Below are 15,363 nucleotides of genomic sequence, written 5' to 3' on the forward strand. Positions count from 1 at the left end.
AAAGTATCTTGTTGCATAACCCAATAGCTATCAAATGATGTATTATATCCATCAATCAAATGAGGGATTTACATACTATTACTCAAAACGAAAGGATATTCAAAACAATGTTTGATCAAATTCGTCATGAACTTAAGTTTTATTTTTAACTTTTTCAAAAATTTAGTTCAAATCGAACGAAATAATAAACCAAATCTTCATTTTTCAATGTAATGATCCAAAAATATTTAGTGCTGCAGGACTAGGGTAATTATTTATTATAATTCAATAGTATTGCTGTTTCACACAGCTCGCTTTATAATAAATAAAAAGGTAATGTATTTTCCATTCAGCTGTTGTCAATATTTTTTGTATGTTAAATCTTCTAAATTGTCAGTGACTATATATAAGGTGCGTCGAGAAGAGTTTTCTTTGCTTTTGTTTACAATTGTCTGGTGACGTCACAGAGTAGCCAATTTAGGAGGAAATTCGATAAAACAAATCGTATTAATACAAAATATAGTATATCATTTTCTCATCAGACAATATTATGAAAGTAAATTTTTACCCTCCCATGATAACAGTACTAAAATTATTTAAAAAAAATAGATTAAAAGTTATTTTTAATGAAAAATAGGTCAGAAAACATTTTTTTTTTTAAATATACAAAAATAGTAGACATCTGATGGATTTGTACATGTTGCCACAGCACAAATACGCCCAGTACCCCTAGAAAAAGACATAATTTTCGGAATAATATGAGTTAATACTTAACACTAGTCAGTAACACTGAACTTGGCTCCGTCGTGACGTCATTAATTTTTTTTTTCATCTAACGTCAACCAAACTGCATTGTAAGTTTCTTATCTACTCAGCTTATTTATATTTACATAGGATTTGAATTATTAGAACAATTTATATCTATTAGTCAGAGTATGAAATGACACAAATTGTTAGAATTTGTGTGATTTCATACCCTGTCATTGATACTTATTTTGATAAAATTATGAATTCAATGTATTACCCATTAAGACTAGCTACGATATGTTTTTACTCAGAATCTTTTAACAAATTAAAGTAATTGCAATTTAGCTCGTGAGTTTTTATTCATACGAATCTTTAATATAGAATAGACGATTTTTATCAATTCATTTTCATCATTTGAAATTTACAAAATTCTTAAAACACAAATAATTCCGCAAAAAATTATGCTAGAGAGATAAAAGTGAGGCTATCAGATCCGATGCCATTTAAGAAATCAAGTAGAAATCGTATGTATTCCAAAATAACAACATTTTTAAGACCTTTGTTGAATCACTAATAACTAATTATCTAATCAACTTATCATCAAACACTTCAGGGAAACTACCATAATTTTTAGGACCGGACATTACTCTTAAATAAGAACTGACGGAACACTAGGCACATGAATTCTAGTTATGCGTGCAGGCTGAATTTTAGCTCGCTACTCGGTATTTCACAATGACACTGCCTCAGCTCTATCAAAAATAACTCATCCATCACTTTCTACCTAAGTGAGTTTCTATTGGGGTTGGGATTGAGTTACAGAGTTTAAATAAAAAAACAAAGGATACCGGGAAATAAAAAACCCAACGAACTATCTTGAATGAATTTTATTCAGTTTTCCTTGATGAAAATCGTGTGTATAATGTCAATGGCCATGTTTAAAAAAATGAATCCGAAAAACAACATGGTAATCCTGACAATTTGAAGAATGTTTTGGAGGAGATCAGCTACAATTAGATGTACAAGGAAATAAACCAGGGTATTAGGAAGAATTACACCGATATTGATCCCCAATTCTACTCTGAGTACAATAAGAACTTAAATTTATAACTCTGTAACGAATCCTCTTTTATACTCCGTCTTTTATGAGCACGTACGAATTTTCAATCAGGTTTTGAATCTATTTAGGAAAAAAAGTTCACTACTCAATAATAAAATAATAATGACAACTCTAGGTACAAGAAAATTCATTCTTGAGATTACCAATTCCAAAAAAAACGGGTCATCTAAAAAAATCATACGATTTACATCACAAATAAAAATGATAATAGAGTATTGAAGATATATCAACGGTTGCGTGATTAAAAATGAGAAACATTGCGTAAGAATATGTGATATATTTTAAATAATGATTCGATAATATTGTAATAATCTATTACGGACGTATGGACTTTTTAAATATTTGCAGGTTCATCTGTTTTAATTAGTTTAATTATTATTATATCATGTTTAATTTATTCTATAGCAAAATACATCTTGATTTTATGATTCAAAAGGATCATTATTCAAAATATAGGGATAAGAGCAAGACTAACTCAAAATTGATTATATATTCGTAATATATAAAAAGAAATACTCAAATTTAACAGTTTTGAAATTATTTACTAACAGGATCACATTACTAAATACTTTTTATTCCCGGAAAGTGAGAAACACTAGTATCAACCTATAGTATAAATATACGTCAATTCTGAAATATGTGCTTAACTCCCGTAGCATGGAATGCCAAATAAGTTATTTTAAGAACAATAAGTATAAAAAATATTTGTCAAAAAATAATACAAAAATATTACTTTAACTAAAATAGGGCGTTTTCACATGACTTCATAATTTTGATGTCGTTCATTTTGAGGACCTAAACAAACAAGTTTTATAAGGATAAAAACCCTTCCTTCATTCCTATTAAGAGAAATAGTAAACTACTGGATCTCAAAATGGAACCAACAAATAGAAGGGCATATCCTTACTGTCTTTAAAAATTTCATTGATCACTTGACTTGTTCTATTATATAAATCACCCTCAAATTTATGAAAAATATGTTACTACATCGTTATAGATTCTTATTTCCATAGTGTAGATAAAAATGAACTATTATAATATAAATAAAAATATACTTTTCTCTAATTATCCTATTTTTCTCGTCCCTAATCGATCAAAAAAACAAAACATTGTACAAATATAGAAATTTTATAGGTATTTTCAGTACATATTAAATTGCAAGTGTTGAATCTTTTTTTATTCATTAAATCATTTGGTAGAGTTTTACAAAGATTCATTGGAAATTTATACAATTCATGTAGTAAAAATATCAACTTTGAGTCCCCAAGATCGTGTCTCCTTCAATTATGATGCAATTTATGTTGTGAGTAAAAATGTTCTATTTGTATGTACTTTTTAAACTCATACAATGCCTCTTTCAAATGAGTAGAATATACCGAATCATTCAAATTACATTATTTTATGAAAATTTAGTTTTAAAAATGTATACATACTTGAAATACGAAATGACATAACTTGTATGTTGCTCACAAATAAATAAAACTATCGATAACCTTCTTCTGTATTTAAACAGTCACAAGTGTCAACCCAATCTCCGTAACATCGCATATATTTATTGATATCGATGATAAAATAATGAATATTACATTTTACAAAAAGAAATGTCATCAAAAAAACAACATAAAATATGATTATTGGACAAGATTTTTTTACTACTAAAAAGTAAGGAAATAAGAATGATTTACCTGAGATATGAGTTCAAGGAGGTAACAGGGTATAAATGTAAGTATAGTAATATCATTTTCATAATTTAAAAAGCTACCACAAGGTATTGATTAGACAAAACTATTATATTTCTGTAGAATCAGAGGGGACATGAAAATTTGTATGCAAAGGTATTCAAGCATTTTCTTATGTTCTCCTTGAGAGCCACATGTTTATCACAAGAAAAGGCATCTAATTCTTTTGACAACTTCAACAGAGAGCTATAGGATTCCTCATGCGCTATATGATTCCAACAAGTAGCACATATTTTGAGTAGCGTTCCCAACATATCTAAATCATCAGTGGAGAGAACATGTATGTCATCATGAGCATAGTTTTGCAGGACTTCATAGAGAGTAGAGCATAATTCTTGAGCAATGGTCTCAACATTTTCAGAGTTGATGTAGTGTCCTATCAGTTCTATGTATACAAATGTTGTATCTTGATTCTTTTTGGATACGCTCTGTTTCAATGCTTCATAAAATGAAAATATAAAGTTCTTATGGGAGAAAATGCCTTCCAGACTATCCTCACGACTTATTTCACAGAACAATTCTGTAAGAGAAAGGAGAAATACTCCAGATCGAAGTAAGAGTTGATTGTTTGTGGAGGAACTGTATATAAAACACAATTGTTGCTGAAAGATGTCTTCTGAAAGAATTTGTTCCATATCACTGATCCTATTATTAGGGTTACTCTCATCATTTCCATCTACAAGAATTAAAAGTTTATTCACTAAGAGTCTTAAATAACGAAAAATATTGATCAATAGGGGAGCCGAATCACTTTCAACAAGATAGAAAGGTACCATGAAGTACTGATCCATTGAGACCAATTGACTGATTATTTTATCATTAGATCCGCAATTGACCAGAATCAACGAAATTAGCTCCTTGATATGAACATCTTCATAGTTGTTTATTTGACTCCAAAGAATTTCAAGAGAACCAGAAACAAATAGATATTCAGATACGTCTGTGTCCACAGACATTTCTGATAAAGAAGTCAAATCAGAGTAAAATTCATTGATATCCAAATCCTTATTGGATCCGATATGAAATACTAAGTTGAGAACCCATCTTTTATCGTACATTGTGGAACCTATCATCTGATTTTTGAGGGACGATTCAAGCTCCTCTGTACTCTCACATGATTCTATGTTAAAAAAATCCATTTTTTTAAATAACTTTTCGAAGGATACCTATTCTTCTAGTCTGTAAAGGAGAGTTTCCACGAGGGGGTTTACAGAAACCTTTTCTCCTTTTGTGGCTTGTAAAACCTCTTTGGGTATCAAAAGTTTTCAGACACGTACCACAATTTAGGTCCTTTAATTTCTTGGATGGCAACTCCTTATATTTCTTAAGGGTTTTATTCATATTAATAAAGGAGACACTATTATGATGATAGTACCAGGGAGATCCTTCTGGAGGAGAAACAGCTCCTTTAAAAAGTTCATTCAAACAGTCAAAAGGTACTTGAGTTTGATTAGGGGAGGGATATTTGGAATAACATTCAAGAGAAGAATCTTCAGCATAAAAATTATTGGTGTTACTATCAGGTAGACAAGAATCAATATCTGCAAGAAAAGGCCGATGATGGGGAGAACACTGAGAATTTCCTTGGTCAAATTCCGTCACATCCTGCAGCTTTGATGTCTCCTCTACGGAATCAAGTTGTAGAATTATAGGCAGAACAATAATCTCAGATACTTTAGGTTCAGTAGAACTTAGTTCGAATACTTCCGACATCCCAAGTATAAACCCATTCGATCATATATCTATGAAATAAAGAAGTAAAATGGTTTTATATAGGTGTATTAATGAATTATAAATAATGAATAATTAATGTTGTGAGAGTGAGTGGGTACAAATATGCATTTTCTTCATTCACGCACCAGTGAAATGAATTTCTGGTAGATGGATAAATTGAGGAAAGATAGGGGAATGGAATAAAATTAATATAATCTTTTTTTATTTAACTTTTTTGTTGTAGAAAACTACATAGAAATGATAATATCATATATTAATGAATCAATAAATGTAATTAGTGTTTCCTCGTCCAGCACCCGAGGTCATGGGATTAAATCTATTCCCAACATGGCGACCCCGCGGAAAGTTTCCTCTATTTCCTCTGGAGTTATTTGCCCCTCTGCCCCCATGTTGCTCTCCCGCCCAGTTTGGCATGAAGTATCGAACATTTTGTTTTCCATGTTCTTCAGCGACTTTGACGAGCATAGGTTTATCATTACCGGTCATCATGGTGCCATTGAGTGCAGTTATGGCATCTTTGGCCTCACTCTGCTTGGAGTAGCGCACAAAAGCAACACCTTTGGGTTTCCCAGTGATGGGATCTTTGAGGAGATTCAATGTAACAATTTTGCCATATGTGGAGAACATTGAATGAATGGCTTCTTCCGTCACGGAACAGCCCAGATTCGCTATGTAGAGATTCGAATCTTTGATGAGCTCTGTGTTGGGCCGGGCATAAGAGACTTTTATTGTTTTATTCTGAATTGCGAGGCCGGAAAGAGTTTCAATGGCTCTTTTCGCATCCTTGGGGTTTTCGTAGTGCACGAAGCCGTAGCCGAAAGAGTATCCAGACTTGCGGTCTCGAATTATGCGAGCTTGAACTAAGGGGCCGCACGTCACAAACATGCTGAACAACTCGTTGTCAGTCATGCTCTGCGGAAGGTAATTTATTATTAAGTTGGTCCGGTCCTCATCGTCGCCACGGGCAACGTCTAACGGAGCATCCAGATCCCCTTCGTAGACTGACATTTCGATTCCAGATTCTTCCATTTTAGGGGTTTTAAATATAAAAGAAGAAAAAAAATAAAAAAAAAACTTGTCAAAAAAAAAAAATGGAAGATTAGCTCAGAAAAAAAATTTAAAAAAAAACAAAAAAAACTCTGATATCCAGTGTTATAAGATCCTTACATTTCTTCTCCAACTTATCAAACTATCTCTATCTATCTAGGTCTATAATTCACAACAGTAAGTATCCATCAATTTCCTTTTAAGAACTTCAGACCAGACAATCGAGATTCTCTTTCATCCCTCACTCTCTCTCTCTCTCACTCCCTCTCTCTATCTCTCTTTCTTACCTACATTCCGCATACAACAACTCCCAAAGCTTCTTCTTTCTTTCTCTCTTTCTGTCTTCTTTTCTTCCTCATTTCTTTTCTTTTCCTTTTTTTTATTTAATTCCAAACAGGCACGCACGCAGACGCTAAAAATGAACACAGAATATCTACACTCCTCAAAGAGAGAGCGAGAAAATAAAAATCAATACACACTCTTCTCTTCCATAGTCCCTAGCGCCGTACCAGCCAATATAAATATACAATATTGAACAACATATCTTGCTAAATAGGGTACGGCAGTTATAATTTCCATTTTTAAATGTCCGCTATTCTAGAATGGTCATGCGCGGCCCTTCACTCCGGTCAATTGGTGTCATGCGTTGGGGTTGTAGGGGGCGTGCAGATATGTCTTTGGAATTATCTGAATGAGGGATAAATAAATTTGACCACATCTCCCTAAGTTTTCAGCTTCATTTAAACAAATTGAGTGTTTATTTCGTAGATGTAATTTGTATCTAGAGCCTTTTCACGTGACGTCACAATTTTAATGTCGTCCATTTTGGAAGATTAAAAAACCAAGTTTTATAACAGTACAGTTCATTGTGTATAAACATAGGAAACGAGTATAATATCCACTTGTACATACTACGTTCAAAACAACCAATCTACTACTCTTGATAAATATTGGAATTCCTCTTTGATGGTTTTCTTGGTACTACTATTCCAACATAATTGTATAGTTATTTGAATTAAAAAGGATGTGTTAAACTTTCCCAAAATTACCCTCATTTTCTCGTCTCTTATCGATCAAAAACAAAACAAAAATTGTACAAATCTAGCCATTTTTAGGAATTTTCAGTACATATTACTTTGATTTAATTCAAATATCCATGTTTATCATTGTCATCAAGTCAAAATCAATAAAAGTGTTGAGTCGTTTTTATTCTTAAATCATTTTGATGAAGTTTTGCCAAGGTTTATTGGGAACCTGCTCATTTTATATAGTAAAAATATCTACTTTCAGCCTCCATGATGGTGTCAATTATGATGCAATTTATTACGTCAATGAAAATACTCTATAAGCACATTGTACAAGTTACTAAAGTACTAAGCTACCATTTCTACGTTTTATTTAATGACATCATCAGTTATTTTAAATACCAACTATTAATTAATGAAATTATTTTATTTTGATACATGTATTCAAATTACTTATTTATGAGGTATCTAATAGTAATATAACTACGAGCATTTGAAATGTATAGTCTGCCACAAGTATGTACATTCTATCAATTAGTAAAGGGTGAAAAGTCCTTATACTAAAAGTCCATGTGTAGTCTCAAGTCTTTGAAGTCTAATTCAAGTTCTTAAATAATTGCATCCACTCAAATTCAAGTCGTCATTGAAAATAAAAGGTACTTGAAAGAGTATCCAATGGAAAATTAATATGACTTTTGGGTCCAAGTTTAGTTGTCAGCAAATTTTTAATTGAGCGGAACCGCTCATTGCTTTTAAAAAACTAGCAAGAGTGCACTCACAAAATTAGTAATTCAGCGGGAGCTGGTATAATGTATATATTCAGGATCAGAAATCAATCTTACAAATTGTGAGTACAACAGCAAGACGAAGAGATAGAGTCAGTTGATATATTATCGAACCCTTTGATAACATTGGCACACTCTCCGTGGTCTTTAATTGATAATCATAATATGTTTGCCCCTTTCTTTCCGTGAATACTTAAAAAGGATATGGATTATCAGCCTTTTATTATGACAATTGAGTAGACTCTTCCTCTTAACTCGATGTTACCTAACAGAAAAACGCTTGCGATGTGCTTCTTTAAGACAGTGGAATCAAGGGGTCATAAATTGTGTCCATATCTATTACAAATGAGACTTCTTATATTGATGAAAATATGACAAATTTGGAAAATAAATTTGCTAATTTATTTGGCTGGGATTGCCCGGGATATTAAGAATTTAAAATTAATTCTAAACTCATCTGCTTCGTATAAAACAAAAAATAAAGACCATACAATTTTAAGGAATTATTATAGCTGTATATTGAAATGTATCTTTGCACACTTTTTTTTTAATCTTTAGAGAAGAAAAAATTATTCAAATTAAATTGTCGTTCGCTTATCTTTCATATCATTGTCAAAAATGTTTAAAAAAATGCTATTTTAAGGCAGCCATGTCCTTGAAGACAAAAAAAAAGAAAGAAAAAAAAGACCCAGAAACATTTCTTGATCCTTAAATTTGTAGTATATAAATCTTTACTTTTCTTTGTTATAGCATACGTAATATCTAGTTGAGTCTAGGGAAAAAAGTTCTTGGTATAGAAACAAAGAGAGAGGAAAAAAAAGGAAGAATAATTAGAAAGAGAAAGTGGTGATGGTAAATTTTAGTAAACGTACCCTTAATTTCTTCTATGACAATAAGGATTGATTGATTGGATCTTTTGCACGGAATATCTGGATATATGGATCTGAGTCCAGTCATAGTTCCATTGAACTCATATGTTTTTATGACATTGGGATATCCATTATGTTCAGGGATCACATCTCTTTAAAAAGGTTCTTGCATTTTACTCGATGGATATCATCTTATTATTTAAAAGAAGTATCAGTCATTCTGCAGATATCCTTTAACTTCCAAATATGTTAATTCATCATCCATTGGTTCCAATACCAGGCTTGTACCCGTTTACTCTTTTTCCGTTCAATCGTTCATTAAAAAAAAAAAAAATAATAATTCGTTCGCTGTTCATTTTTTTCCCGGTTCATTTTTGAATTATTTTATATTCTTTTAATATTAATCTAGTGTAAAAAGTCCAACCTAACAAAATTATCATTAATTATATATAAAACCCTTTTTGTTTATCAATACATAAAATGTTCGAACTGCATGCTACTGTGTTGTGTTTATATATATATTGATCAATAATGAATATACCCAATTAATAAAAAAAATATTTTCTGGAAAAGAAAACTAACTAATTTACCTATATGACATATATAGCATATGAACAATAACAATCGGTCAATATAACATACACACTTTTTGAATTGAATTAAAATATGCAATCCCATATATCAATATAGTATTTATTAAATATTATGTTCCGACCAAATGTCCCAAATAACCCTTTGGCTAAATGTCCGTTTGGCAAAATGTACATTTCGCAAATTGTTCTTCGGGGAATTGTCCGTTCGGCAAAATGTTCTTCGACAAATTGTTCCTCGGCAAAAATGTAAATTACGGAACACACTAAATGCTTACGATGTAACATAACTGTATATAAAAACGATTATTTCAGTACCCATTGAGACTAAATAGTAGATTATATTTTTTTAAACTTTAAAGCATATTAATATGAGAGTAACTATTAAAATTATTTTCTTATTTATCAATTGTAAATAATGGAGTAATGCAAATATGTTTTTTATTTATGTACTTCATTAATTTAAGTGTTTAAATTTTTATTTTGTCTTAATTGTTGAGTCTTATAATATATTTGATAGTTTATTAATTTATTACGATTGACATTTTTTACAATTATATACGTGTAAATATCTAGGTATGTAGTAAAAACGTAAGATTTTTCTTGACTACTCTCATTGGTCATACGTTTATTCATAAATCATAATTCATAAGTAAAGTTGATAATCCTGTAGAGAAAAACGCGTGCAAGGAGAATGGGGTGGAGAAAAGACTTATGGTATCATTGTTTAAAATAATGATGTGATTATTAGATTTAAAAAAAATGAATACTTACTGATAGATGGTACAAAATTCAGAGTTCCATTTCGTAATTTGGTGTGGATGACTCTAAACATGCTGAAAATTATCTCAACTTCACAATTTACACTGGGAGTATTTCTATAAATGACATCATTACCCACATCCTCCATTAATTAATGATGGTTCCTCGGGAAAGGAATAATTTACCCGTGTATTTCTCCTTAAATTTTTTGAACGTAGGATGATTAGCAATGGATAAGATTATATTACATGCAATAAACATCTTTGTGAGATCAAAGTTAAAGTCTGACTTGATGTATTCATTGTGAACTTGATTTTATAGATGAATATCCATACTCTTGAGATGAGATGAGGATAATGAGTGGCGTGTAATTCTAGACAGGAGACTAAAGGCACATTTATATCGACAAATCCTACATCTAATCATAAAATATGATTCTATTTTAGCTAAAATTATCAAGAATTATCATACACAACTCATTAAATGACAAAAACAACTGCTTAAATGGTCACAACAACGGGGGTAGTAGCTTTGGATGGTTCGCAACTAGTTTGTTTAACACTAGTTTCTTCACTTAAAGACTTGGGTATAATCACTATGTTTTTCAATATTACATAGATAGATAATAAATATTACATTTTTATCACTTAAGGATTATCTATGGTTGAAGTTCCAAGAAAAGGTATTCAGAAAACTCTTAAAAGTCAAAAACAACATCTTAAATATGGTCACAACAACGGGGGTAGTTACATTGGGTGTAGCATTATAATTAGCAATTGTGTATATCCTTCATGATAATAGTATGTTGTTATATAAGCATAAATAACGGGGAAAATATCTTTTTTGATGCTCTTAATAAGGAGTAATATCGCCGGACATTACTACATAATTAGTTTTTGCACTAAATCTTTACGATGGATTTAATTCTAACATTTTTTATTAGTATATTTATTGTCTAATTTTATGATTTTGACATTTACTTTCTTATAAACAATTATTTAGATCTCATCGACAGAGATATATCTATCCTGTGCACAATTGTATATAGCAACTTCCACATGAAGAAAAAGGGGTGATGATCTTTTTGATTAAACTCAACGTCTGGCTTGTGTTTTGCAACCTAAAGTTATGTCCTATTTAACTGGATTCCGATGTCAGAACATGAAAATATTATTTGGATCAATCTATTATTTCAGTATTTATAATTTATTGTTAATATTAGTTATCTGATTCTAATTGTGAAATTTTGTATATTTAACATAAATGTATGATGGTTTATTTTTTAGCATGTAGATTGTATTTAATTTAAGGCTACTTTTATAAAATTTGGAACTTCAAATTAATTTCGAAATACTCTACTTTGTCTTTTCATTAGCTATTATTCTGAGAATAAGGTTCATAATGAATTACAATTTCATGAAGTGTGACGTTATAAAATCTAATGTAACGGATAAAAAACGTCGAAGTCAATTATACGTGGTATATCTTTATTAAATATTTTGCTAATAAATACTTTCGTTATACCCTCAAAAATCATAATAAAGCAGGCAGATGATAATCACATAAGTATTTTAAACAATGATACCATATGTATTTTTTCCCCTTCTCCTTGCACGCGTTTTTCTCGACAGGATTATCAACTCTATAACTATAAGTATCCTTGCGTTGTTACTTTGCTACGTAGTAGTTAAAAGGCATCGAAGTCTAAAACAATTCAGTGTAGTGCTTACTTTTCTTGGTGCGAACGTTTTGTTATTCAATATTTTCATAAATTAAAAAATATATATTTTCAACAAAAAAATACTCCAAAAAATATTTTCACATAATAGCAGAAGACCTATATTTTTAGTTTGATTGATTTATATTTCAGTCAAATTTTCAAGTGCATGACAAAACAACTAGTTTTTGAAGAATAGGCTAATATTCAAAAATATATAAAAATAACTTTTATTAAAATAAGTACTAAAGAGTAAAAAAGGATTCAAAAATTGAATAGTGGGGATTATTATGATGATACATTTCATTAGGAATAATTGATATTGTTATTGAATATATTCATGACAATCTACTCTTATTTACAATAATATACCTATCAATGAAGTAAAAACATAAAGAGTACCCAATACCCCGTATCTCTTATTGCACACCTTCTCTTCATAAAGTATTCATTGAATAATAATATGCAGTTCTTACATTAGAGAGGTTGCGAGATCTATTTATAATATTCCGCAGTTTATATATTAATTATTGTTAGCAACTCTACAGGTACTGATGTAGATATATTTTTTCAAATGAATGATTGGGAATGATTTGAAAGAAAAAGTAATGAGGCCTCATTGAGTAATACACTTGATGATTTGTATCTATAAATTTATCTTGAATTATGAAGTTGTATAGTGTTACAATAAAGGCGTAGATTAATTTTTTATATATTGAAATCTTCAAAAGTATGTTTTTATCACCTAGTATGCATATAATATCACTTAGACTGATTAATATAAATCTCTTAGGAGATGTTAATGTACCTGGATCTTATGAAATTATTGATTAGAATATACAAATGTAGGCTAGAATGATTTTTTTTTTCAAAGTTGAGCATGGATTAAATTTGTATTCTTCGACGAATTATCGTTCATTTCTATCAACAAATTAATCTTATTATCTCTTGAAAGATGCCGCAAATTATACATAACAGGGTCGTACGTAGGATTATTTATGTATACATATATAATTTTTTTTTTTGTTAAGTTTTTTGATAAGTTTCACAAATCAAATAAAAGATTTTAACCTTTAGCTAAAATTATATGACATCTCAACTCATCCTACAAAATTAAATAGAAACCCTATAATTGACAGAAAGGTATGTAGTCATTAATTTTGGTATACCAATTTAGAATTATATTGGTTTATTAGAAATTTAGAGATTTGTTAATTTATACAAACCAAACAGCGCCTTGGACAACATTCAATGAATATTCTTGGCCAAAGCTCTGTGATCACACTTATTCCCGTGACTCCGCGTGGAATTAACCCTGCAGCAACGATTCTAAATAATATAACAACCTATAATATAATATTGTTCCAAAAGAGTGAAATTTCTTTGTTTATTAATACTTACTCTTTCTATATTCCCCATCCCCACGAATATTCTCTTTTTTATCAGATGTTGGTACCTGCCCATTTTTTGATTTTATTCTGCAAAAAATTTAATATTTGATGTTTGATTTTTGAAATGACTTTCCAATTTTTTTTTCACATCGATCAACAAAGATCGATGTACAGTTTTACGATGAGCAAATAGCAACGGCAGCTCAAGACATCCCAACCATCCTTCAGGTTTTCCTTGTAGAACCTCAAAGAGTTTATTCTTAGTCGTTCCATTCTGCCTCTCCACCAGACTGTTAGCTTGTGGATAGTAAGCACTTGTTAGTCGTTTGATGGATCCCTGTAAGTCGATGCAACTCTGTGGATACAGAGTTTACAAACTATCTCTCTTGATCATTAATTTGAATTTTCACACATGAGTTAAGACACATTAGTTTAAATGCAAAGCTTGCAATTATAACCGCATTCTTATTTTTCAAGGGCTCTCCTTTAGTCCATTTGGAAAGATATTCAATGGTCAGTATAAAGTAACGATAACCGTCATATTCAATAAGTGATGCTAAATCAACTCCAATCTGTTTCATTACTGCTTTTCGAAAGGGAACATTGAACATTGGAGGTTTCTCGTGCCAATCGTTAGGATTGGGCGTATTAAGATCATTATAGATTTCCTTCATTGTAAGAGTCAATTTATTATATCCTACATTAGTGGATGTTGTCATTAATAGAAAAGGCTCAATTAAGTGATTACCTATCAATGCACCCACTTCCAAATGGATTTTCAGATAATCGACGTCCATAAATGACCTCACAATGCACAGCACTAAGGTTACCAAAACGATCAAACTGTTCTTTTCGGAATCCTAGAGCTAAATTCTTCCTAGCTAACATATAAATTGAAAATTGGGAACTCTGATTCCATGATTTATAATTAAAATATCGACTAAAAAGATTGGTAATACGATATATAAACAGTTCAGTTGGCGAATGCTGACTCGTAGCATTCGCCAAGAACTTAGTATATATAACGGTAATCCCGTTTAAAATGAATTATAATATACAATTAAGAGTAAGAGACTGATGCAAAGAAAAAAATGCGACTTAGAAAAAGAAATTGATGTATTCATAATTACATAAAGCGAAAAAAAGTGACCCCCAAGCTTCAATTATTGCCCTGGACTCTATCGTAAAAAAGACTGTACGGCTTATTAAATATATGAAATTAAATCATGGGCTGTGTAGATTCATTAATATGCCTTATATTCTATTTATCATATAGAATATTAGTAAAATTTGATTCAACGAGCTGGGAAATATATAGGATATCTCAAGGATTCATTGTTTTCAATTCCAGATAAAGTTCTTTCATTTTAAGTACTAACTTATTGGATCAAACATTTGTGGATGTTGCTAATTGGGGGAAAATACAGTGGTTCTGATTGCTCGAGTATCCGAAATTGGACACCCTAGTACACACGTTAAAATAAAAATTAGAAGAAGTTGACCTTTTTGGTGACCTTTGACCTTTATATAACCTTAAAACTATTCCTTTAAGCAAAAAAAAAACTTTAATGATCAACAACATTTACGAGTATCTTCTTATTGCTTTGAAAAAAGATTAAAAAAATACACATTCATGAGTGAAGAAGTAATTTCGGTGGTAGGGTGGGGGGTTTGGCTGGAAATTAATTTTTTTCCAGAATACTTAAAAGATCTTTATTTATCCAAAAATTTGGATAAACTTAAATTTGAATTTACCACCCTCCTATCCGCAGATCATCAAATATTCCTATTTTTTCTCTCATTTTTTGTTCCATAGTAAAATTTAAAAAAACTAAAAAACTTTTCAAACATTTTTTAT

At 30.5% G+C, this 15,363-nt stretch overlaps 2 protein-coding genes across 4 annotated transcripts; both read right to left on the minus strand.

Annotated features, from left to right (window-relative positions):
* Positions 1-3,141: 3,141 nt before the first annotated feature.
* Positions 3,142-6,812, minus strand: LOC139906532 (uncharacterized). 2 transcript variants are annotated; one of them, XM_071891575.1, is made up of 2 exons: positions 6,654-6,812; positions 3,142-5,327 (listed from the first exon to the last, which is right to left on the minus strand). In XM_071891575.1, the coding sequence occupies exon 2, from the start codon at positions 4,722-4,724 to the stop codon at positions 3,651-3,653; it is 1,074 nt and encodes a 357-aa protein (XP_071747676.1). In that variant the 5' UTR covers positions 4,725-5,327; positions 6,654-6,812; the 3' UTR covers positions 3,142-3,650. The 2 variants fall into 2 exon arrangements, with proteins under 2 accessions (XP_071747676.1, XP_071747677.1); XM_071891576.1 differs by having other exon boundaries at positions 6,658-6,712.
* On the minus strand, positions 5,500-6,655 carry LOC121125124 (sex-lethal homolog). 2 transcript variants are annotated; one of them, XM_040720238.2, is made up of 2 exons: positions 6,487-6,655; positions 5,500-6,341 (listed from the first exon to the last, which is right to left on the minus strand). In XM_040720238.2, the coding sequence occupies exon 2, from the start codon at positions 6,325-6,327 to the stop codon at positions 5,581-5,583; it is 747 nt and encodes a 248-aa protein (XP_040576172.1). In that variant the 5' UTR covers positions 6,328-6,341; positions 6,487-6,655; the 3' UTR covers positions 5,500-5,580. The 2 variants fall into 2 exon arrangements, with proteins under 2 accessions (XP_040576172.1, XP_040576171.1); XM_040720237.2 differs by having other exon boundaries at positions 5,500-6,393; positions 6,487-6,633.
* Positions 6,813-15,363: the final 8,551 nt, after the last annotated feature.

The sequence above is a fragment of the Lepeophtheirus salmonis genome, chromosome 10 (assembly GCF_016086655.4).
Source record: "Lepeophtheirus salmonis chromosome 10, UVic_Lsal_1.4, whole genome shotgun sequence".
Lineage (NCBI taxonomy): Eukaryota > Metazoa > Arthropoda > Copepoda > Siphonostomatoida > Caligidae > Lepeophtheirus > Lepeophtheirus salmonis.